The following is a 26,961-nucleotide window of genomic DNA, read 5'->3' as shown; positions in this document are numbered from 1 at the left end:
TAAAAAATGCTGTTCACAAAATGTTGGAAGACCGCCGGAGCATTCATCAAACCAAAGGGCATAACCAAATTCTCGAAATGACCCTCAGGGGTATTGAAGGCCGTCTTCCATTCGTCCCCTTCACTGACCCTGACTAGGTTGTATGCTCCTCTTAAATCCAACTTAGAAAAAACTTTAGCCCCAACAATCTGGTTAAACAGGTCCGGGATCAGAGGAAGCGGATATGGGTCACGAAACGTGATACGGTTCAGCTCCCTGAAATCCAGACAAGGTCTTAAAGAACCATCTTTTTTCTTAACAAAAAACAAAACAGCGGCAACAGGTGACTTCGAGGGTCGGATGTGTCCCTTTCTCAGGCTCTCAGAGATATAGGTACGCATAGCGACTCTTTCAGGTTGGGAGGGATTGTATAAACGTGATTTTGGCAGCTTGGCGCCTGGGATGAGATTAATAGGGCAGTCGTACTCCTGGTGAGGGGGCAACTCCTGGACACCACTCTCGGAAAACACATCCGAAAATTCAGAGAGAAAAGAAGGCACAGTCTTGGTAGAAACCTCTGAAATAGACGCCGTGAGACACTTCTCTCTGCAAAACTCACTCCAACCATTTATTTGCCTTGCTTGCCAATCAATGGTGGGGTTATGTTTAGTGAGCCAGGGTAGCCCCAACACTAGAGGAGTAGGTAATCCGCTTAAAACGAAACATGACATATCCTCAACATGAGCGTCACCCACAGTCAAACGGATATTGTGAACTATGCCCTTTAACGATCTTTGAGAAAGTGGAGCGGAATCGATAGCAAAAACAGGTATATCCTTTTCCAAAGTGCATACCTGGAAACCATGCGTTATTGCAAATTGATTATCAATGAGATTGACAGCTGCTCCACTATCTACAAAAATCTCACAAACAATGTTCTTGCTATCTAGCGCCACCCTGGCAGGAACTACAAGTAAACGGCAAACCTTAAATTTTCGCATCAACCTTGCCAATAGTAGCAAATGGAAAGTTTTTAGAGGTTTTTTTTCTTTTTTTTTTTCTTTTATTACCCTCAGAAAACTCCATGAATCTCCTAGAGGGGCAAACAGCCAAATGATTTATACCCCCACAACAGAAACAAACCCTCCTCTGAGAACTGAATCCTCTACTATCAGAGGCAAGCAAACCTAGCTGCATGGCCTCCTCCTCAGAGGGGATTGAGAGAGACTGAGACCCCTGCGCACTGAATGAGACAGCCCCACTGTCCTTGGACTGAATATGACAGGAAGGACTAGTCTCCTCTCTCTCTCTAAGACGCCTGTCAATACGAACAGCTAGAGACATGGCAGATGCTAACAAGGCTGGTCTCTCATGAAAAGCAAATGCATCTTTCAATCTTTCCGAAAGACCATGGCAAAATTGACTTTGGAGTGCAGCATCATTCCAACCAGTATCAGCTGCCCATCTCCGAAATTCAGAACAATATATCTCTGCGGACTGTTTACCCTGGCATAAAAGATGCAGTTTAGATTCAGCCAGAGCAATACGATCTGGGTCATCATATATCTGCCCCAGGGCTACAAAAAATTCATCCACGATTGGAGGGGCTGTGCCCCCACCGGCAGCGAAAAGGCCCAATACTGAGCGTTATCCCTGAGCAGCGAAATGATGATCCCACCCTCTGCTCCTCATCACCAGAGGAATGGGGAAGTAGGTGAAAATGGAGTTTGCAAGCCTCTCTAAAGCGAACAAAATTCTCACTACCCCCGAAGAACGTATCCGGAAGCGAGATCTTAGGCTCGGAACAAACTCCATGAACGCCAGCAGAACCGGTCACCTAAAACTGAGACACAGTTTTATGGAGATCTGCTACCTCCAGGGAAAGACCTTGCATGCGGTCAATCAAGGCTGAAACCGGATCCATGCTTAAGACGGTTATGGCGGTTTATAATGTCACGGATGGTGTTGCAGAAAGCTGGAACTTATAAATAAACATCCGACTGGCTTGATCCCAAACTAAGGAGCATATGGGTGAGCCCTATAAAACCCCTAGAGCTCTCCCTGACTGCTATGCCCATGCAAAGATCTTTATGGTAGACGATTGCATGCCCACGTACCTTATCCTATGTGACACCTGAAAACCCTATAACAGTGAGGGGACATGACCACCGGCTCCCTGCACTTAATACGGACGGAGTCAGGGTCACCTAGAATCAAGCCAGCAAGGAAACACAAATAAAGGAAAAAGACTTATCTTGAGGAATCAGCAGCAGCAGGCCCAGCAGTGAACACAATCCAGGAAGTAGTATAAACCGCAAAGTGAGGCAGTATGGGAGGGAATATAAAGGGAGGCAATTAGTGTAAATAGGTGACAGCTGGGAGAAGGAAAGGAGATGACAAAGTGAAACCAAAACAAAGAACATCATGCAAGAGGTACAGAAGAACGTCTGCCAGACCTTCTCAGAGAGCTGGCGGTGACACTATCTTAAACGCCTTTTCCAGACCTTGGTGCCCAATCTGACCCCTATGGATCTTACTCACGACAGAGCGCATAGGATCCCCAAATCTAAAGCAGCTCCAGAAAAAGCTCCACGGGACACACTAGTGAGGGTGCACTTCTATCATGTAAAGGAGCTTATTTTATTTGAGGCACGCAAATACGGCTCATTTCCTCCGCATTATACTGCTCTTTCCTTGTTTCCAGATCCATCAGCGGCCACGTTGCAAGCCCATAGAGAGTTCCTCCCAGATACTAAGCTGCTCAGGGAACATAATATCAAGTATCGTTGGGGATTTCCAATTAAACTCCTGGTTTCGTGGATACGGAGTGACCACCATTATTTCTTCAGCGGCAGAGGGCATGAAAATTGCGGAGAAGTGGAACCTGCAAGACGGTAGAAAATCGCCCCAACGTTCCCGTCATCATCAGGCGCCCACGTGCGAGCCTGAATGGTCTACAGTTCCAGACAAAAGCTGGGATGAACAGTTGATGTTATGGGGCCCCAAGGCTCGGGTCTTTGATGATACCAATATAGTCTTGTGCTCTCTATTTTTTCTTTTCATGTTTCTGCTTACAGTTTCACCATGTATTCTGTGGGGCTGATATCCCCCCCCCCCCCCCCCCCCACTAGATGCTTAGATTTGGTCTCACCCTTTACCAGAGACTGGCAAGCTATGCAAGATGGTTCTTAGTAATAGTTTATGTTACTAGTCGTTATCTTTATTTTTTTTGTTACCAGGTACATCTAGCTATGCATCTATATTGTTAGAAGTGATGCGGGTTGGCGTGGCTTCTCGCAGGAGGGGAACAAGGACGGTATACTATATGCTTTCAATATGGTAATAACTATTGCCTCTTTGAATGTGAAGGGTCTTAATAGTCCCTTTAAATAGAGTATGGTCTGGGAGGAAGCTAGAAATCTCTGATGTGACATATTATTCATACAAGAAACTCATTTCCATAAAATGAAGATGCCCAAATTCACAGGAGATTCCCTCATATTTTCATGGCTTCCGGTCTAACCAAGCGTAAGGGTGTAGCCATAATGATTAACAGTCATGTAGCCTTTTCACTTCATGACACGATAGTGGATCCACATGGTCGTTATATAGGAGTAATTTGTGATATAAATAATGTTACATATACCTTTTTTAATGTGTACTTCCCCAACAGACATCAACCAAGATTCTGGGGATCTCTCCGGTTCCGGATAGAAGCGGCGAGCAAAGGGATTCTGGTGGTGGGAGGGGATTTTAACTCTATTTTAAACAATCAATTGGATACTACTGCCCTCAGGAGGCATCACTCCACTCTCGCAAAGTCTCTATCAGAAGAGGGATATTATGACGTGTGGCGTTGTCAGCATAGTAGCGAAAGGGACAATACCTTTTTTTCCTCTCCCCATAACTCAAACTCCGGATCGACTTTTTCCTAGTGAATAAAATGTCCCTACTTCAGGTAGTCTCCTCTAATATTATGTCTATTACGTGGTCTGACGTAATACTTACGCATCCAGATTATAAAGATAGATTGAGTTCAGCTCTGGCTTCATACTTTGACACAAATGCAACCCCTGATATGGATCCTCAGACTTTGTGGAATGCACATAAGGCGGTGATGAGGGATAATCTCATCCAGTGCTACGCACTGATGAAGAGGAAACGTTAACGGGAGATTAATGATATTCTCTCCAGTATCCATCAAATTGAAACACTAAACAAAGCCTCGGTGCACGCCTCCCATTCCATAACCCTGAGGGACCTTAGGAAGCGCCTACAAGTGATTCTTGCATCCAAGCATGAGTACTTTCTTAAAAAATTCAAAATGCAATGTTATGTGCATAACAATAAAGCAAGTGCCTTTTTAGCTAAGCGTCTTAAACAAGCTGCAGCTTCATCACGCATTGGCTACCTGCTGGACAAAGCAGGTAACAAAATTACAGACCCTAGACTAATAGCAGATCAATTTAAGCAATTTTATTTAAAACTTATAAAACGATGAACATACCCCACAACCCACCGGGGGGCAATTAACTCCTTTCTGGATTCTGTCCAGTTACCTCACTTATCCTCAGAATAGGTTGAGGTCCTTTCACTTCCTGTCACATGTGAAGAAAATCAATTGGCAATCAAATCTCTACCATTACATAAAGCTCCAGGACCGGATAGGTTTACCTATGCCTATTATAAATAAACATTTCTCCCTCATGTTAGCACCTCAATTAGCGAAAGCTTTTAACAAAGCTGCTGCAGAGAGCAAATTCCCAGAAGAGATGCTTATGGCCCATGTAGTCACCCTTCCTAAACCAGGCAAAGACCCAACTACTCCCGCAAATTTCCGCCCCATCTCCCTACTGAATTCTGACGTCAAAATCTATGCAAAAATACTCCTGAAATACATTCCACTCTTGATTCATTCAGATCAGGTGGGATTTGTAGCAGGATGACAAGCCTCTGACGGAACGAGAAGGTTCATCAATTTAGTTCAGTTAGCTGAGCGCACTCGAACGCCTTCTCTGTTCCTGGCGCTGGATGCAGAGAAGGCGTTTGATCGGGTATAATGGGGATCTCTCTCGGCCACATTAGAGAAGTTTGGCTTTCAGGGATTCAAGTCCGCAATACTAGTCTTGTACTCCTCTCCCTCGGCTAAGGTATTTACTTCAGGATTCTTGTCAGATCGCTTCACTATCTTTAATGGCACAAGACAAGGCTGCCCAATGTCCCCTATAATTTTCACTCTAGTCATGGAACCGTTTGTAGAAAGGATCAGACATACCCCCGATAATTTAGGCATTTCAGATAAGGGCACCTCGCATGCTCTAGGATTATATGCAGGCGACGTCATTTTGTCCTTGTCCTATTCAGAGAGATCACTCCCAGGTGTGCTAAGAATCATTGACTTGTTCCAAGATGTTTTAAAATATCACATAAACCTGCCCTCAAACAGCATTTACTGAGTGACGACCATATTCCCAACAAACAGATTAAGTCTGCCCCAACCAGGAAAGGTCAAGCAATATATGACGACTCGCGACAATCGTGCAGTACCCATACTGATGCTCATGCTATGCATCCAAGACCCTCCGCCCGTGAAGACGATACATATAGACGGCGCGGACTGCCGTTAAAAGACTTAAACCAGACTCTTATATGGAGTCTTCGGACAGATCTTCTCTAGATCAGTCCGATAATTCAGACAATGAGGGCTATTATGACCTGAGAGAAGAATCAGATTATGATGAAAATGTCTCCCAAGATCCCCCTTTGTCAGAGTCCCTAATTTTAGATGGCATGGGGACTCCTTATTTCGACCCCTCCTTAATTAAACATCCCCGTTTCCGGAGAGTGGGTTCCTAATCCACAGGTCAAACAGTTTATCTCCCTATGGATCAAAAAAGGGCTAGATCGTACCTCTAGAAATAAATTGAAGGCTGAATACCCATGACCTACATTACCGGGAAACGTAGCTGCTACTCCCGACATAGATGGCATTCTCATCAAATACCTGTTAAAATCAGGCAAAAACCCCAAGAAGGGGATAGACCGCTTGTTTCAAGTGTGCCAAGATAAGCTCCTGGATGTTTTGGGACCTCTTACCAAAATACTTAATTTGACTGAAGAGGCAGCAGTCTCTGAAACTGCTATTGATATACCTACCATGAAAAGTTGGGCTCAAAGAGCCATGGTACTGTTCGACAACGCCAATGCCACTCTCTGTGCGGAAAGACAACATTCAGTATTAATGAGCTTGGACCCACAGTTGTCCCAATTAGCTACCTCAGAACCAAAACTTCCCACAGATGGCTCTCTCTTCGGAGAACCGTTCATAAAAGAGATTAATAAATATGTGGGATTATTTTCTTCTCTTGACCGGGCACAAACCAGCCTGAAGAAGGTATTTCAGAATAAGGTTTTTTCTCGGGCCGGGAAAAAACTTGGGGCCGCTTTCCCGGCCCGGCATACCAGAAATACAATAACAGAGGTTCCTACCAACCTGAGAGTACAGCATTCACCACTCCACCTAACTTTCCTATACCGTTCTTCCCCTATCGGGGACGATCCTGGCGTGGCCGAGGACAACGCAGTTTCACACGCTCAAGAACACCTGGCGGTAAGTCTACACTCTCTCCAGTCTTCTCTCATACCCCTAGGAGGCAGACTCCGACATTTTATCCATCATTTGGCTATGATTTCTACAGACTGCTGGATCCTCAATACGGTCCAGGGCTTCCAGATAGACTTCGTGTCCTGTCCAATACAGTCACACCTCCCTCATCCCATACAATTTTCGACCGAAGATCGATTATTAATAGACCTAGAAATCAAGGAATTATATTCCAAACAGACAATAATTCAAATCCCCTCGCATTCCTCAGGGTTTCTGAGCAATCTGTTTCTGGTTAAGAAGAAAGACAGCGGATTCTGCCCAGTAATAAATTTACGCCTATTAAACAATTTCATACAGTACAGACACTTCAAAATGGAAGGGATTCACTTACTTCGCGACCTTTTACTAAAAAACGATTGGTTAATAAAAATAGACCTGAAGGATGCCTATCTCACAGTACCAGTCCATCCTTTTTCCCAACCATTTCTACAATTCGTTTAAGAAGGCCACAGATGGCAGTTTACCTTCCTTCCCTTCGGCCCTTTGGTGCTTCACCAAGTTAATGAAACTGATAGTAGCCTCCCTCCATTCCCGTTGAGTACGTATTTTTTTGGATGATATTCTGATCCTGGCAGATTCCATAGCACTAGCACTTCTTCACATGAATTGGACATTAACTCTTTTGACGGACCTCGGATTTCTCATCAATTACGAGAAGTCAGTGTTAAATCCCTCCCAAGAAGTCGAATTTTTGGGTTTTATGATCAATACCCAATCGGCCATGTTGAGCCTCCCTTCCAAGAAGTTGAAATTAATCCAGAAAGAGATTCAATCGATTCTCGACAAACATATTATTTCCCTTTGAACCATTGCTCGTATGGTCGGCCTTCTATCAGCTTCCATTCAGGCCACATTTCCAGCCCCTTTACACTACAGGGAGCTTAAAAGACTAAAAATTCAACATTTTCGGAACGGTCTGGGTTACTCAGACGAGGTTCCCCTCTCGTCAGATGCCAAAGAAGAACTTCTTTGGTGGCTTCAACATTTCAAGAATGGAACGGGAAGACTATCTTCAACTCCATTCCAGACCTCATCATAGAATCGGACGCCAGTCTTTCTGGCTGGCGCGCCAGATGCGGTTCCAAATCCACAGGAGGCAAATGGTCTCATTCGGAAGCTTCTTTACATATCAACTGCTTAGAACTTCTAGCCGGATTCTTTGCATTCAAGAGCTTCGCAACCAACAGATCTCATTGTTGTATACTCCTCCGGATGAACAACATTTCTGCCGTCCAATACATCAATCGCCTGGGCTGCACGAGATCAGAAATATTGGCCAATATCGCAAAAGAATTTTGGCACTTTTGCCTGATCAGACATATTGTCCTCAAGGCGGAATATCTTCCGGGTTTATCCAATTTCATCGCGGATTGGAATTCACTATATTTCATAGATGGGAGCGATTGGCAATTGAATCCGACCCTCTTCCACATCCTCAATACTCTTTGGGGACCTATTTGCTTCTCGCCTCAACCGACAAGTACCCAGGTTCTTCAGTTGGCGTCCCGACCCCGAAACCTCTGGAGTGGATGCTTTTCTCCAAATTTGGCCTCCAGACAAAAATTATGCTTTTCCTCCTTTTGCTCTGATTCCCAGAGTTCTTCTTCAGATTTCTATTCAGAAATCGACAACCATCCTCATTACCCCTTGGTGGCCAACCCAATCGTGGTTTCCCCAAATTCTGGGAATGCTTATAGATTTCCCGAGAATTCTCCCATATTCTCCAGATCTGCTGTTCAATTCTTCCGGCGAACAACATCCGTTAATACTGTCTCACCAACTACCTCTAGTAGCATGGCTCATTTCCGGCCTTCCGAAAGCATCCCAAACCCTTCTCAATTAACTAAAGATCTCCTTTTTGAAGCCTGGACTCCAGGTACCAGAAAGGCTTACGGATCAGCCTGGAACATTTGGGCTGATTGGTGCAGTCAACGGGACTTGGATCCCGTACATGCCTCTCTCATCCACAACTTAAATTTTCTTTCTGCCTCTTTTGGATCCGGTAGAGCTTACCGCACCATAAACCTTTATCGTTCGGCTATATCTGCATCTCATGTTAACGTTGTCCTGGACCTCATATCATCTTGGGGAGATAACGACTCTTTATCACTAAAACTTTTGTCTTTCAAACTAACTGTCTTATTATGTCTTATATCCATTAAAAGAGTATCGGATGTAAAATCACTGGATATCTCTAACAGATCCTTTTCCCCTAACGGTGTACATTTTACTATAGTTAGACGAACTGAAACCAACCTTCATTCCGTCTTCTATCCAGCCTTTCTACACAACGAACACCTATGTGTGGTCAAATGTTTACATTCTTATGAATCTAGGACTGCTTCACTTCGACATCCCTATAAACCTCAGCTACTGATCTCTTACTTCAAACCACATTTGCCGGTGTCCTCCCCCACTTTAACCCGATGGGTTAAACAGGTCATGTCCCTGGCTAAAATTGATATTTCAGTTTTTGGAGCCCATTCTCTTAGGGGAGCCGTGTCTACCAAACTTATTCAATCAGGTGGTTCCCTAGTTGATCTTCTTAAAACTGCTAACTGGTCCTCGGAGTCTACTTTCTGAACCTTTTATTTCCATCCTTCTTCTCATGTTTCAAATACTTTACTAATTTCATAGTCACTGTAATTCTTTTACTTATATATTTTATTCTATTCATTTGGTTAGGTATTATAATCTTATATATGTGATATATAACAAGCTTTGAACTCGCATAATGTGAGCCTCGTGTGCTGTAATAAAATTGGAGATTTTCCTAGCTATAGTGCTGGAAAATATAGATTTTATTAAGGACACGAGGCGAGCATTATCCCACCCTATTTAACCCATCCCTATACTCTTATCTCATATATATATATTTTCAGCTTATCAACAATAGAAAAGAAGATTCAAGCTTCTGGGAAATATCCGTCGTCTACCTGACCTCCGAATAAAAGCATTCCACGAGAATTCCTGCCATTCACTCTCCATACCCGGAGTTCTAATATCAACTGATGCAGAGAAATTCCTGTTCCTGTTACCCTCATTATTTAACTGTTTATCCATGTTATACTACTAAAGAAAGAGGGCTGAGTTTGTCCTCACTTTACTTATATACTCTCTGGTACATCCTTATTGGTTACCATATGTCCAATCACACTAGGTTGAACCTAAAAAAGTTTTTCTTTCATGTATTAATGTTTAACCCTTTAGCTTCAGATTCAGTAAAAAGAAAGTAACGCATAATCCTCGCCTCGTGTCCTTAATAAAATCTATATTTTCCAGCACTATAGCTAGGAAAATCTCAAATTTTGTGAAAAGGTTCAATATTCTAGGCTCAAAGTGTCACACTCTAGTCATCTAATTAATCCATACCCCCTGAGCAAAGGGTACCTCAAAATTGAGACTTTGGGTTTTCATAAACTGTAAGCCATAATCATCCAAATTATAACAAATAAAGGCTTGAAATATCTCGCTTTGCATGTAATGAGTCTATCTCATATATTAGTTTCACCTTTTAAGTTGCATTACTGAATAAATGAACTTTGCACGATATTCAAATTTTTCGAGTTTCACCTGTACTTTCAGGGAAGCTGTGTTTCTTCTTTGCAAACGTGTTGTGGGTTGGAGGATCTCTAAATCAGCGTCTCTAGCCTTGTGTTTTGTGGGGTTGGCAGACTAGCCGGTGCAGATCAGAACAGTCGTTGGTCATATTATTTTAGCAGCAAGAACAATGATTGCAAAAACATGGAAATCTAGTTCACCGCTGACTACTCGCGAACTGATCTCATCTGTAAAGGCAAATTTCGAAATGGAAAAACTTTATGCCCTCCATACCCATAAGTGGTCTGAGTTAATGTCCAAATGGGAACTATGGACTCAATTTTCCAATCCAGATTTAGAGTTTTAACAAATGCTCCATCTCATTCCCCCAGAGAAGCCCGTCACTTTAATTTAATGCAAATCACTCAAAGATATGTACCTTTTACTTTACAATTCTATTGTTGTCTTCTTCTCTAATAGACTCTCCATTTTTATGTTGGATCTTTGGCAAGACTGAGTTTTTAACATATGTCATGTGTATTGTTAGATTCCTGCGTGGATTGTGAACATTATAATGCTAAATTAATGTGTTGTTACAGATGTGAATATAACGTGGAGTTATTAAAAACTTAAATGTTAAAAAAAATATTTAGCTATTCAGTCACAAAGGGTTAACTGTTTGTCTAGCTGTGTGGATCCTACTTTCAATTTGTTCCGGTCATCTAATAAACCTCATTTCTATATTAGCAAAAAGGTCAAAAACACTTATTTAAGCCACATTCTTATCAGTAAGATAAAAATTTAGCTATAATGAGTGTTTAGGAGGTCTGAGAATAGAGATAAGGAGCAGTCAGCTGGGCTGCCTGACAGAACAGAGTGAAAATTCACAGCCTGCTTATAGAGAAACTCGAGGCTGCTGAGAGACAGGGGTTCAACATTTTTTATGAAGATTAATTGAAATGTATTAATAATATTGCGCTGTTCTGTCATGAAGGGTTAAATGCTTTTCTAGCTGTGTTAGTGGTACTTTCACTTTGCGCCAGTCATCTAATAAACCTTATCTCTAAATTACTAAAAGATCATAAACACTTATTTAAGCCACATTCTTATCAGTAAGATAAGAACTGAGCTAAAATAGGTGTTTATAATGTCAGAGATCTGAGATAAGATGCAGAAAGAAAAATTATCCTGCTAGTAGATAAACTGAAAGCTCTGCAGGGAAAATGGCTCATCATTTTTAATAGACACCAATTGGAAAAATTATTTTTAACTCAAAATGAGTACAATGCAATAATTAAGAAATTATTGCCACCAAAGGTGTACATAGTCTTTAAAGCTTTTTATATGAGCCAAGGATCAGGGCAACTATCAGGAACAATGATAATTCCATATAATTGCTCTGTGTAATTAATGTCGCTGATCACTCAACAAAAAAGTAAACTCTTGTTCATAAATATGGTATGCAGTACTACTAGCATCATGACAAAGTGCTGCACATTGATGCCAGTAAGACCACCACAGTCACTGATTTATGCTGGGAAAATAGTCCGGTAGAACTGCTAGAGCTTCAGCTCATCAGAGGCAAGTTGTGGATTTTTGTTTTTCTTTTACATTAGAATTTTTTTACGTTGGATAATAACTCCCATAATAAAAGCAAGCAATTTTTCTGCTGTCCACAGTGATAACTCTCTGAGTACAGATAATGTAGTAGATGTCACCTACAGTCCTATGTAACACCACAGATAACACAGTGATAAAGTAGTAGATGTTACCTGCAGTCCTATGTAACACCACAGATAACACAGTACAGATAATGTTGTAGATTATACCTGCAGTATTATGTAAGACTACATATAACACAGCGATAACCGATTGCAGATAATGTAGTAGATGTCACCTGCAGTCCTATGTAACAACAGAGATGACTCAGTGATAGCTCTCTCAATACAGATACTGTAGTAGATGTCACCTACAGTCCCATGTAACACCACAGATACTACAGCATCAGAATGCAAGTGAGTATGAAGATAAAAATTATATAAACGGACTCTGCATCACTTACACTATTCACCAATTTCTCTAGTTTGAGGGGTGTCTCGGAGCCGACAAATTCCCTCTAACTTCTGTGATCTACGCAGATCACTTGAAACATCCAGAGAAAATGCACAGTCCCTTTTCATGGGTTGGACATCACTTGCACAGAAATTAGACTATTTGAAGAAGATTGCATTGGCAATGCTGTGAGCGGATCTCACATATAAATGCCATCCTCTGCCCATCATGAAGCAGACTTAATACAGACCACTCTGAGGCCTGTGTCCACCTGAAAGTCACCTCATATGAAATATGAACCACAGCTGGATCGTCTTTGTAAAGAAAGTCAGCGACAAGGGTCACATGGAAGGGCACACTGAGCACTTCAGCTTTGATTTTTCCAATTAGTTCACTATCCCAAAAAAGTTGCCAACCCCTGAAGTGGTAGATATTACCTGCAGTCCTATGTAACATCACATATAGCACAGAGATAACTTTGAGTACAGATAATGTAGTAGATGTTACCAGCAGTCCTATGTAACACCTCAGATAACACAGTGATAACTTCAAGAGAACAGATAATGTAGTAGATAATACCTGCAGTCCAATGTAACACTACAGATAACAACGCAGGGATCCTTTCTCTAGTCCACAAACAAATATCCAGCTCACCATGTATCCATTATCCTCAGTGCACGGAACGAACCAGGCAAATTCTCCGGACATAAACAATGTAAACAAAGTTCCAGCACTTGTAAATCGTTTTGTTGCTTCGCCTTTATTTTCGGTAACAAATTACAGCATGTGGACACCACCTTACATCACCTCACAATTGACGTGTTTCGAACTGTAGCGTTCTTAGTCGTAACCATGACAGTTACGATTAAGAACACTACAGTTCGAAACGCGTCAATTGTGCGGTGGTGTAAGGTGGTGTCCACATGCTGTAATTTGTTACCGAAAATAAAGACGAAGCAACGAAACGATTTACAAGTGCTGGAATTTTGTTTACATTGTTTATATCCTTTCTCTAGGTTGGTACCTTTGCTTGGGCCGCAGTGCAGAAAGCGTAAGTGAAACGGTGTGCTAAAGGATGTCACATCTTGCAGGCTGCTACAACAGCCTGCAAGCTAATGGCTACCTGCTCTGCCATAGGTTTCAACTCCATCCACAGCCTGAAGATGTGGATATGAATGAAAGTAGCACATCCTGCAGAAATCCATGGCACCAGGCCAAAAGACTGGTGCTAGTGATGACAAGCAGGGTGCCCCTCCTAACTCTGGCCCTGATAGTGGCTTTATGTAATGCCACCTCTGTTGTTTTTCTCAGGTAGGAAGTCTCAGGCCCAGGGAAGTCACCCAACCCGCCCATATTATAACCCATAATTGCTTATAGTGCTTTAACCAATGAACATGTGAGGCGTTGCTGAGAGAGGGAGACAAGAAAGAGAGTAGTGTCTCATGTATAGAATACATTAAATGGTGTCCCATCACATGCTAAATTAGAAATGTTATATAGACAGATACATGCTTGGGCACATCATTGAAGACAAATGGCACCTTTGAGAACTCTGGTTTCACTGTCTAAACCACCTCTGGTTATACAGTTGTCCATAGTACTATCCCCATACCTACCTGGGCCACATTACTTCTTTGTGACAACCTTATCAGTACTAACTTCAGTCAAAACAATTCATCAATTTCAGATGTTATTCTACATCCCTAAATCTGACTCATGTTGGACTGGTGGATGTAGACCTGGTTAGAAGACTCATTCGTTGTTTTATTGGTGTATATACTGCCTTCCATCACCTTCAAAGAAGAATTCATCAGTAAATAAAAACCTTCCTCCACAATTCAGATGTCCAGATTCAGAACGCTAGTGTTCAAATTTTCTTTTTTTTTAATCTAATTCTCTTTTTCAGTAATGGCTTATTGATGGCTAAACACCCTTTTAGACTCATGGCATTGAGTTGTCTTACAGTGGAATGACAGACAGAAACTCCTGTGGAGCTTCGTTTTCTCCTATTTTTTCTTTTTTTTACTGTTTCTTACTTTCTTTAATGCTCTGTTTCACATCACATTAATGGTTGAAAAAAGCTTCCAATGTACATGCTGAACATAAATCATCGATGTATGCAACTGTATACCATAGAGTTGTATATGCCATCCATGGGCAATTATGTTAAAAAAAAAAAGAAATAAAAACAGTGTGTGTGTCATTAAATTTCAGGTTTTTTAAATGTCCCAATGAAACAACAACTTTGCAAAAAGTCATATTTATTAAAGTGACCCCTTGTCATATGATTTTGTTACAAATTCTCTTTGTATATTTTTTAGAATCCTTGTAGAAACTCCTGCAGCTGCTTCACTATTTCAGTGTCTACCGTTTCCATCAGTGACTGGAATCCTTCATCTCCCATTAATACTTGCTGGGCCTTCAGTTTCTCATAGACAAACTGCTGGAGTGATACTGCATGGACTGGGTCTCTCAAAGCAATCTAAGAAGGGAGAAGACAGAGAAATCTGCATGATTATTCAGTGACATCAAAACATTACATATAAAATAGTTCAGTGCCACACCACCATCACCATAGGGTGCAGGAGATGGGTCACACTCCAAAAAGTAATAAGCCAAAACACGTGATTTTTTAAAAAAAATTCCCAGTGTCATATTTGAACATTTTCGGTCTGTATGGTCTTCATCAGAAACAGGAATGCCGCACTGTGGATGAAGCAGAAGGAAAGGGGCCTAAGCCCTGTGGAATCGGGCTATGATAAATAAATCACGTTTTTGCATATTATTTTTGGAGAGCAAAATCTTTATACATAAAACATTACATATACTCATTTCATCCTATGGGAGACCAGAGTACAATCTGTATGTTTACTGCAAAGATTTTTTTTGCAATTTTGTGCTCAAATAAGATTTTCCTAAACACTAGAAAACCTTTAACTTTGGGCACAAGCCATCTTAGAAAGAAAAAGAGATGGAGTGGGAAACGCTAAAAAAACATAGCTAGGGCCATGTTATTATCCTAACAAAGTCAGGCCTATGCAGTGCTAGTTATCTCCTCCCATGAGGAACCAGTAAGTTATGATTTTGTGGTTAGCATGAGGGCGTCCAATTATCTACAAAAAAAATATTTAGAGTAGAAAAAGGATTGAGGGCACGAAACCTAAAATGTATCTTATCTTCTGGCAGACTACTTAATGCATTATATTACCACCTGTAGGAAGATTCATACACACAATACTGTTATTTATAGGGAATACTTGTCTACTCCTTTGTCTCTCATAATGATGTTATTAGCTCTTTTATAAGTTGTACTTTTCTAAACATAGTACGTTTTAGTCCTTTTTATCTTGGTCGACTGCAGATAGTCCATTGTATCCTAATATAAGAAATGTTGTTGAGGCAAAAAAATATATATGTTTAAAATAGCTCAACGTGTTGTAAATGCATAAAAAACATAAAAAAGGCACACTCACCTTCCTGATCCTCCCGCAATCCCAGCCACTGATTAACTGCAGCAGTCATATGTCCCTCCATCGAGACCTCAAGTAAGAAGTATAGAATGGCAGGGTATTGGCTGCATCAGAAGTGGAGCAGCGGTGGGTGATCAGTAAAGTGAGTATGTCTTTTAATGTATTTAGGACGTACCGGTACGCCCTATTTCCCGAGTCCTTAAGGACCCAGGACGTACCGGTACGTCCTGAATTAAAATCTGTATTCCGGCGCCCCAGGGGTTAATTGGAACGGGATTTCGGCTGAAATCATTCAGCCGGCATCCCGTAACAATGCAGGGGGGGGGGGGGCATTTGACCCCCCCGTATCGGCGATCGCAGCAAACCGCAGGTCAATTCAGACCTGCGGTTTGCTGCGCTTTTTGCAGTTTCTGATCGCCGCGGTCCCTGACCGCGGGGATCAGAAACTTTAGAGTGGCTAAAATAAATATTTTTCACCCCCCCCTGCACCCCTGCACGATTTTATGCCGGCGGGTGGTGCGGGGGGGGTGTCGCAGGTGGTGGGGGCGTTGCGGGAGGCGGGCGGTGTGGCCGGCGGGATCGCGATCCCCCGCCCGCCTCCCCATGAACGATCGTTGGCTTCTAGTGGTTGTACCAGGGTGCCAGCCGTTTAACCCTTTCCATACCGCGGTCCGTACGGACCGCTGTATGGAAAAAGTTAACTGTCATCGGTCAGGGAGCTCTCTCCCTCTCCATCGGGGGGCTGCTGTGCCTTTGCAGCCCCCCGATGGAAAGGGAGAGAGCCCCCAGAGAGCCCCCCTCAGCCCCGTGCTTACCCTTCCCCGTCTGCGAAGTTCTGAGCAGACGGGGAGGGTTCCCATGGCAACAGGACGCCTGCTCAGGCGTCCTGCTGTCCATGGTGCTGAACAGATCTATGCTAAAAGCACAGATCTGTTCAGTGTAAGTAAAATATAGTACAGAACAATATATATTGTTCTGTACTGTATTATACAGACACCAGACCCACTGGATCTTCAAGAACCAAGTGGGTCTGGGTCACAAAAATGTAAAAAAAAGTGAAAAAAGTTAAGATAAAAAAAAAAAACATTTATCACTGAATAAAAATTAAAAAAATAAAATAAACTACACATATTAGGTATCGCCGCGTCCGTAACGACCTGATCTATAAAATGGTCATGTTACTTTCCCCGCACGGTGAACGCCATAAAAATAAAAAAATAAAAACTATGAGAAAATTGAAATTTTGCCCACCTTACTTCCCAAAAAAGGTAATAAAAGTGATCAAAAAAGTCGCATGTACGCCAAAATAGTACCAATCAAACCGTCATCTCATCCCGCAAAAAATGAGACCCTACTCAAGATAATCTCCCAAAAGCTGAAAAAACTATGGCTCTTAGACTATGGAGACACTAAAACATGATTTTTTTTTTTTCAAAAATGAACTCATTCTGTAAAACTTACATAAATAAAAAAAAAGTATACATATTAGGTATCGCCGCGTCCGTATCGACCGGCTCTATAAAAATATCACATGACCTAACCCCTCAGATGACCACCGTAAAAAAATAAAAATAAAAACAGTGTAAAAAAAGCCATTTTTTGCCATCTTACGTCACAAAAAGTGTAATAGCAAGCGATCAAAAAGTCATATGAACCCCAAAATAGTGCCAATCAAACCGTCATCTCATCCCGCAAAAAATGAGACCCTACTCAAGATAATCACCCAAAAACTGAAAAAACTATGGCTCTTAGAATATGGAGACACTAAAACATTTTTTTGGTTTTAAAAATGAAGTTATTGTATAAAACTTACATAAATAAAAAAAAATGTATACATATTAGGTATCGCCGTGTCCGTGACAACCTGCTCTATAAAAATACCACATGATCTAACCTGTCAGATGAATGTTGTAAATAACAAAAAAAAAAACGTGCCAAAAAAGCTATTTCTTGTTACCTTGCTGCACAAAAAGTGTAATATAGAGCAACCAAAAATCATATGTACCCTAAACTAGTACCAACAAAACTGCCACCCTATCCCGTAGTTTCTAAAATGGAGTCACTTTTTTGGAGTTTTTACTCTAGGGGTGCATCAGGGGGGCTTCAAATGGGACATGGTGTCAAAAAAAACAGTCCAGCAAAATCTGCCTTCCAAAAACCGTATGGAATTCCTTTCCTTCTGCACCCTGCCGTGTGCCCGTACAGCAGTTTACGACCACATATGGGGTGTTTCTGTAAACTACAGAATAAGGGCCATAAATATTGAGTTTTGTTTGGCTGTTAACCCTTGCTTTGTAACTGGAAAAAAAATATTAAAATGGAAAATCTGCCAAAAATGTGAAATTTTGAAATTGTGTCTCTATTTTCCATTAAATCTTGTGCAACACCTAAAGGGTTAACAAAGTTTGTAAAATCAGTTTTGAATAGCTTGAGGGTGTAGTTTCTTAGATGGGGTCACTTTTATGGAATTTCTAATCTAGGGGTGCATCAGGGGGGCTTCAAATGGGACATGGTGTCAAAAAACCAGTCCAGCAAAATCTGGCTTCCAAAAACCAAACTGCGCACCTTTCACTCTACGCCCCTCTGTGTGGCCGTACAGTAGTTTACGGCCACATATGGGGTGTTTCTGTAAACGGCAGAGTCAGGGCAATAAAGATACAATCTTGTTTGGCTGTTAACCCTTGCTTTGTTAGTGGAAAAAATGGGTTAAAATTGAAAATTAGGCAAAAAAATGAAATTCTCAAATTTCATCCCCATTTGCCAATAACTCTTGTGCAACACCTAAAGGGTTAACAACGTATGTAAAATCAGTTTTGAATACCTTGAGGGGTGTAGTTTCTTAGATGGGGTCACTTTTAGGGAGTTTCTCCTCTAGGGGTGCATCAGGGGGCTTCAAATGGGACATGGTGTCAAAAAACCAGTCCATAAAAATCAGCCTTCCAAAAACCAAACGGCGCACCTTTCACTCTACGCCCCGCTGTGTGGCCGTACAGTAGTTTACGGTCACATATTGGGTGTTTCTGTAAACGGCAGAGTCAGGGCAATAAAGATACAATCTTGTTTGGCTGTTAACCCTTGCTTTGTTAGTGGAAAAAATGGGTTAAAATGAAAAATTTGACAAAAATATGAAATTCTCAAATTTCCTCCCCATTTGCCAATAACTCTTGTGCAACACCTAAAGGGTTAACAATGTATGCAAAATCAGTTTTGAATACCTTGAGGGGTGTAGTTTCTTAGATGGGGTCATTTTTGGGTGGTTTCTATTATGTAAGCCTCGCAAAGTGACTTCAGACCTGAACTGGTCGCTAAAAATTGAGTTTTTGTAAATTTCTGAAAAATTTCAAGATTTGCTTCTAAACTTCTAAGCCTTATAACATCCCCAAAAAATAAAATATCATTCCCAAAACAATTCAAACATGAAGTAGACATATGGGGAATGTAAAGTCATCACAATTTTTTGGGGTATTACTATGTATTACAGAAGTAGAGAAACTGAAACTTTGAAATTTGCTAATTTTTTTCAAATTTTTGGTAAATTAGGTATTTTTTTGTGCAAAAAAAATAATTTTTTTGACTTCATTTTACCAGTGTCATGAAGTACAATATGTGACGAAAAAACAATCTCAGAATGGCCTGGATAAGTCAAAGCGTTTTAAAGTTATGAGCACTTAAAGGGACACTGGTCAGATTTGCAAAAAATGGCCTGGTCCTTAAGGTGAAAATGAGCCCGGTCCTTAAGGGGTTAAAATAGCTCAACGTGTTGTAAATGCATAAAAAACATAAAAAAGGCACACTCACCTTCCTGATCCTCCCGCAATCCCAGCCACTGATTAACTGCAGCAGTCATATGTCCCTCCATCGAGACCTCAAGTAAGAAGTATAGAATGGCAGGGTATTGGCTGCATCAGAAGTGGAGCAGCGGTGGGTGATCAGTAAAGTGAGTATGTCTTTTAATGTATTTATACCATGCTGAGTGGTTTACGATATTTTTTTCATAGACAACCATTTTAATAAATCAAAGGTACAAATATAATTCATACGCAACAGGAGATGCCAGCCTAATTTATACATCAGGGAAAAGACCATCACACTTTATTTTTCTTTTACAAAACCAATCCACGTTCTGTATTTTTTCAATAATACTGAGAATTAAGTGCAAGAAATATAGGATCCCGAATCTCTGGCCCTACAACAAGATACTATGGTGGCCCTTTACTCCACAACCTGATAAAGACAAAAGGCAATTTCTGCTACATAAAAATCTGTTTCCTCCTCTCTCGGCTTTTATCTGTCCCTGTAAACAAAAAGATGAATAAGGCTCTGCGGCCCTTGAAGAGTACTTCCATGTGACAATGAGGTTTTGCTGCTTTGAAGTCACATGGTGCAGCCCAGGTAAAGAACCACATATATAGCATTTTAATGTCCATAACTTCCATTGATATAAGAAATAAGAAAATTAACCAGTTAAGGACCAGGCCACTTACCCCCCTTCCTGACCAGGCGTATTTTCAGACTTTTGAAAGCCATAACTCTGTCTTTGAAAGCCATAACTCTATTTTCTGTCCAGTTATGTAAATACATTTTCATCTTTTTTGGCAATATCTAGGGCTTTATTTTTATGTCATTTTTATTTTTTAATTATACCCAGGAAAACAATGTTGTTTTTCTCTTAATAGCACAAATGCAACTCATATAGAGTCCCCTTTTCGTAACGGTCATTTTGAGATATACAGTCCTGATCAAAAGTTTAAGACCACTTGAAAAATGGCAAAAAAATCATATTTAGCATGGCTGGATCCTAACAAGGTTCTAAGTAGAGCTTCAACATGCAACAAGAAGAAATGGGAGTGAGAAAAAACATTTCAATTTAATGAAAACAACGAATAAACTGAAACTGTTTATTCGTTGTCAATCTCCTGAACTCCAAACTGAATGTCAGAATGGGAAAGAAAGGTGATTTAAGCTATTTTGAGCATGGCATGGTTGTTGGTGCCAGACGGGCCGGTCTGAGTATTTCACAATCTGCTCAGTTACTGGGATTTTCACGCACCACCATTTCTAGGGTTTACAAAGAATGGTGTGAAAAGGGAAAAACATCCAGTATGCGGCAGTCCTGTGGGGGCTAAAATGCCTTGTGGATGCTAGAGGTCATTGGAGAATGGGCCGACTGATTCAAGCTGATAGAAGAGCAACGTTGACTGAAATAACCACTCGTTACAACCGAGGTATGCAGCAAAGCATTTGTGAAGCCACAACACGCACAACCTTGAGGCGGATGGGCTACAACAGCAGAAGACCCCACCGGGTACCACTCATCTCCACTACAAATAGGAAAAAGAGGCTACAATTTGCACGAGCTCACCAAAATTGAACTGTTGAAGACTGTAAAAATGTTGCCTGGTCTGATGAGTCTCGATTTCTGTTGAGACATTCAAATGGTAGAGTCCGAATTTGGCGTAAACAGAATGAGAACATGTATCCATCCTCTGATGGCTACTTCCAGCAGGATAATGAACCATGTCACAAAGCTCGAATCATTTCAAATTGGTTTCTTGAACATGACAATGAGTTCACTGTACTAAAATGGCCCCCACAGTCACCAGATCTCAACCCAATAGAGCATCTTTGGGATGTGGTGGAACGGGAGCTTCGTGCCCTGGATGTGCATCCCTCAAATCTCCATCAACTGCAAGATGCTATCCTATCAATATGGGCCAACATTTCTAAAGAATGCTATCAGCACCTTGTTGAATCAATGCCACGTAGAATTAAGGCAGTTCTGAAGGCAAAAGGGGGTCCAACACCGTATTAGCATGGTGTTCCTAATAATTCTTTAGGTGAGTGTATAGAGCCTTTTTTTTTTTTTTTACACATTGTGTTCCCATGAAGTCATGCAAAACCTCTGGGACACCCTTAACCTTACTTTTTTTTTTTATTGCTGATTTCACCTGTAATTGGGGCTGATATAGTAGCTCAGGTTACAAGGGAAATACAGCACCCGGAGAGGTTGTACAGGGCTATACAAGCTCACTGAAATGCTGATCTGGGTCTGCTAAGACCTAGCAGCTCATGCAGACACTCATCCCCCGATGATCACTTGACTGCTGGGACCAGAGTATCGCTCACAAAATACTGTGCATAGGGTGATGAGGAAGGAAGGGACGGTAAAATACTGTTCTTGACTTCTCTATGGGGAGGCCTGCTGTCACTGCAAGAACATTTAGTAACATCCATGTAGAGATAAGTGTCGGCCTCCCAGACATTTATGGTCAACAGGTTGTCACTATTATTTTTACTGTCATGTAGCAATATCAATGTACATAGAACACATAGATAGGCTGGGCCGCCAGATTGTAAGCTGCTGTTTGCAGCAGCTCTTCATTCTAGATAGGCTACTTGTCCATATACCCTGGTAGACAGAGTATACGAAAAAAGGTCACCTTAATGAGCCAACCCCTTCAAGATAATAAGGCAGCTTTACTTGCAGTCCTATGTAAAACCAGATAATACAGCATAATATAATAAATGGTCCAAAATAACAAAAACTGCTACACCTACATCCATCACCATCATTACTGGTGATCCTTCTCTACTACTAGTATCCAGACCATCTCTAGATTTCAAATAAATAGCAGTAAAAACAGTCTCATGCTATCATAATGATGTGCTCGTATCCCAGTTATTATAAGGGCACATGACCCCGATATCTCCCAACCAAGGCTCCTTACAAAATGAACAAATGCGAAAACCATTCCCAAAGGAAATTGTAAAATACGTATAATATTAATGTCAAGCAATAGAAAATAATAACGTTTTTAAAAAGTCAATAAAAAGATCTCCAGCAAAGTTAAATATGTATGAAAAAGGCAGCAATATGTTACGCATATACAGCATGAATAATAATCATGAAATTTGTATTTGAGCCTGGGAATTTGCTTCATGACCCATATTTCACTTGTTAATTAATAATGCATTTTAATGACTCCAGTATTGTCTACCGGTTAAGTGTTTACAAAGTTATTAAACCGCTGAATAATTTCCAATTAGACACAAAATCAGAAAAACACAAAGTAAACGCTTCAGTTATTCATAAAGTGATGGGTAACATATGGGACTAAACAAGAAAAAATGTAGAAAATAAGGATATGGAGAGACTTGCCATTGTTCTGGATTATTACATAGAAACATAGAATGTGTCGGCAGATAAGAACCATTTGGCCCATCTAGTCTGCCCAATATATCTGAATCCTATGGATAGCCCCTGGCCCTATCTTATATGAAGGATAGCCTTATGCCTATCCCATGCATGCTTAAACTCCTTCACTGTATTTGCAGCTACCACTTCTGCAGGAAGGCTATTCCATGCATCCACTACTCTCTCAGTAAAGTAATACTTCGTTATATTACTGTTAAACCTTTGCCCCTCTAATTTAAAACTGTGTCCTCTTGTGGTAGTTTTTCTTCTTTTAAATACAGTCATGTGAAAAAATTAGGACACCCTTTGAAAGCATGTGGTTTTTTGTAACATTTTTAATAAATGGTTATTTCATCTCCGTTTCAACAATACAGAGAGATTAAAGTAATCCAACTAAACAAAGAAAACTGAAGAAAAGTCTTTTCAAGATCTTCTGTAAATGTCATTCTACAAAAATGCCTATTCTAACTGAGGAAAAAGATAGGACACCCTCACATGTATTCCCTCTTAAATTGGCTCAGATCTCACACAGGTATATCACACCAGGTGCACATAATTAGTAGATCGTTACTCTGCATGTTGAATGAGGCTTGCCCTATTTAAACCTCAGACATTTAGTTTGGTGTGCTCCTGACTGTTGAAGTGAGAGTGAGCACCATGGTGAGAGCAAAAGAGCTGTCAGAGGACTTCAGAAAAAAGATTGTAGCAGCCTATGAGTCTGGGAAGGGATTTAAAAAGATCTCAAAAGATTTTGAAATCAGCCATTCCACTGTCCGGAAGATAGTCTACAAGTGGAGGGCTTTCAAAACAACTGCCAACATGCCCAGGACTGGTCGCCCCAGCAGGTTCACCCCAAGAGCAGACCGCAAGATGCTAAAAGAGGTATCCAAAAACCCTAAAGTGTCATCTCGAGAACTACAGCAGGCTCTGGCTACTGTTGATGTAGAAGTACATGCCTCTACAATCAGAAAGAGACTGTACAAGTTTAACTTGCATGGGAGGTGTGCAAGGAGGAAACCTTTGCTTTCCAAGAGAAACATCGAGGCCAGACTGACATTTGCCAGCGATAAAGTTGACAAAGACCAGGACTTCTGGAATAATGTTCTTTGGACAGATGAGTCCAAAATTGAATTATTTGGACACAACAGCAGAGGACATGTTTGGCGTAAACCAAGCACAGCATTCCAAGAAAAGAACCTCATACCAACTATGAAGCATGGAGGTGGAAGTGTCATGGTTTGGGGCTGCTTTGCTGCAGCAGGACCTGGTCAGCTCACCATCATAGAATCCACGATGAATTCTACTGTGTATCAGAAGGTGCTTGAAGAACATGTGAGACCATCAGTTAGAAAATTAAAGCTGAAGCGGAACTGGACCATGCAACATGACAATGACCCAAAACATACTAGTAAATCAACCAAAGATTGGCTGAAAAAGAAGAAATGGAGAGTCCTGGAATGGCCAAGTCAAAGTCCAGATTTGAATCCCATTGAGATGCTGTGGGGTGACTTGAAAAGGGCTGTACGTGCAAGAAACCCCTCAAACATCTCACAGCTGAAAAAGTTCTGCATTGAGGAGTGGGGTAAAATTTCCTCAGACCGATGTCGAAGACTGGTAGATGGCTACAAGAACCGTCTCACTGCAGTTATTTCAGCCAAAGGAGGTAACACTCGCTATTAGGGGCAAGGGTGTCCTATCTTTTTCCTCAGTTAGAATAGGCATTTTTGTAGAATGACATTTACAGAAGATCTTGAAAAGACTTTTCTTCAGTTTTCTTTGTTTAGTCGGATTACTTTAATCTCTCTGTATTGTTGAAACGGAGATGAAATAACCATTTATTAAAAATGTTACAAAAAACCACATGCTTTCAAAGGGTGTCCTAATTTTTTCACATGACTGTATGCTCTCCTCCTTTACCGAGTTGATTCCCTTTATGTATTTAAAAGTTTCTATCATATCCCCTCTGTCTCTTCTTTCTTCCAAGCTATACATATTAAGGTCCTTTAACCTTTCCTGGTAAGTTTTATCCTGCAATCCATGTACTAGTTTAGTAGCTCTTCTCTGAACTCTCTCTAGAGTATCTATATCCTTCTGGAGATATGGCCTCCAGTACTGCGCACAATACTCCAAGTGAGGTCTCACCAGTGTTCTGTACAGCGGCATAAGCACTTCACTCTTTCTACTGCTTATACCTCTCCCTATACATCCAAGCATTCTGCTGGCATTTCGTGCTGCTCTATTACATTGTCTTCCCACCTTTAAGTCTTCTGAAATAATTACTCCTAAATCCCTTTCCTCAGATACTGAGGTCAGGACTGTGTCAAATATTCTATATTCTGCCCTTGGGTTTTTACGCCCCAGGTGCATTATCTTGCACTTATCCACATTAAATTTCAGTTGCCAGAGTTCTGACCATTCTTCTAGTTTTCCTAAATCCTTTTCCATTTGGCGTTTCCCTCCAGGAACATCAACCCTGTTACATATCTTTGTGTCATCAGCAAAAAGACAAACCTTACCATCGAGGCCTTTTGCAATATCACTTATGAAGATATTAAACAAAATTGGTCCCAGTACAGATCCCTGTGGAACCCCACTGGTAACATGACCTTGTTTTGAATGTTCTCCATTGACTACAACCCTCTGTTGTCTGTCACTCAGCCACTGCCTAATCCACTCAACAATATGGGAGTCCATGCTTAATGACTGCAGTTTATTGATAAGTCTTCTATGTGGGACAGTGTCAAAAGCCTTACTAAAATCTAGATATGCGATGTCTACTGCACCTCCACCGTCTATTATTTTATTCACCCAGTCAAAAAAATCTATAAGATTTGTTTGACATGATCTCCCTGAAGTAAACCCATGTTGTTTTTCATCTTGCAATCCATGGGATTTTAGATGTTCCACAATCCTATCCTTTAATAGGGTTTCCATTAATTTGCCTACTATTGATGTCAGACTCACTGGTCTATAGTTGCTCGATTCCTCCCTACTACCTTTCTTGTGAATGGGCACGACATTTGCCAATTTCCAATCTTCCGGGACGACTCCTGTTACTAATGATTGGTTAAATAAATCTGTTAACGGTTTTGCCAGCTCACCACTAAGCTCTTTTAATAATTTTGGGTGTATCTCATCAGGCCCCTGTGACTTATTTGTCTTCACCTTAGACAGCAAACTTAGAACATCTTCCTCTGTAAAGATACATGCATCAAACGATTTATTAGTCATCCTTTCTAGTGGAGGTCCTTCTCCTTTTTCTTTTGTAAAAACTGAACAGAAGTATTCATTAAGGCAGTCGGTTAGCCCTTTATTCTCTTCTACATACCTTCCGTCCTTTGTTTTTAATTTAGTTATTCCTTGTTTTAATTTCCTTTTTTCATTTATATATCTGAAGAATGTCTTATCCCCTTTTTTCATAGACTGAGCTTTAATAGGTGAAGACTGTTCATATTGTGGTGTTGTTTCTAGGGTTTCATAAATAAATTTAAAACTCTTTTTTTCACTCACTTATCTTCTTATCTGCAGAACTATCTTCCCTTTCTGTGAGTGGGCAGCAGCTCACATTAGATAATCAAGCATCGGTATCTCCCATTAAGCACTGCAATTTGCTCTTGCTAAGCCCTGCATAGAAACGTTTATCTCATACAGCCCCTTCTCCACTGTCTAGAGAGAGATATCCAGTACTAGGGCTCTTTAATCACTTCTAGGACTCCTTGTTCTTCTATATGCTGAAGATAGTTCTTAATAACATTCGCTTAATGTTTGGCGTCTTTGACCTGCTGCAGAATAAATTTGGAGCCAGTCGGACACCTCCCTGCTAGTATTGTATGATGAATAAGAATCTGCTTGTATTTTTCAGCATTGAGGACACCATTAATCCTGACCAAATCCCCAACTCCATTTGCTGAAATGCAGGCTCAGTCACAAAATTCTCACCATGCTTTGCTCTTACACTCATTACTGTAGCGCTCATCAGCCCTTCGGTGAACAAACTGCCTTCTGTTACAGCCAAACATTTAAAATTTTGACTCTTCAGTTGACTCTACAGCCCAATT

General features: G+C 40.9%; 1 protein-coding gene across 1 annotated transcript in view; it reads right to left on the bottom strand.

Annotated features, from left to right (window-relative positions):
- Window positions 1-14,464: 14,464 nt before the first annotated feature.
- The window catches only part of IPO11 (importin 11), a 565,426-nt gene continuing 552,929 nt past the window's right edge, over window positions 14,465-26,961 (bottom strand). Inside the window, exon 30 of the mRNA XM_040421326.1 lies at window positions 14,465-14,720. Coding sequence (XP_040277260.1) covers window positions 14,556-14,720 — 165 coding nt within the window. The 3' untranslated portion in view covers window positions 14,465-14,555. The remainder of the gene's footprint in view (window positions 14,721-26,961) is intronic.

This window comes from Bufo bufo, chromosome 2 (assembly GCF_905171765.1).
Source record: "Bufo bufo chromosome 2, aBufBuf1.1, whole genome shotgun sequence".
Taxonomy (NCBI): domain Eukaryota; kingdom Metazoa; phylum Chordata; class Amphibia; order Anura; family Bufonidae; genus Bufo; species Bufo bufo.
Note: the sequence above shows the minus strand (reverse complement) of the source record. Positions and strands in the feature narration are given on the sequence as shown.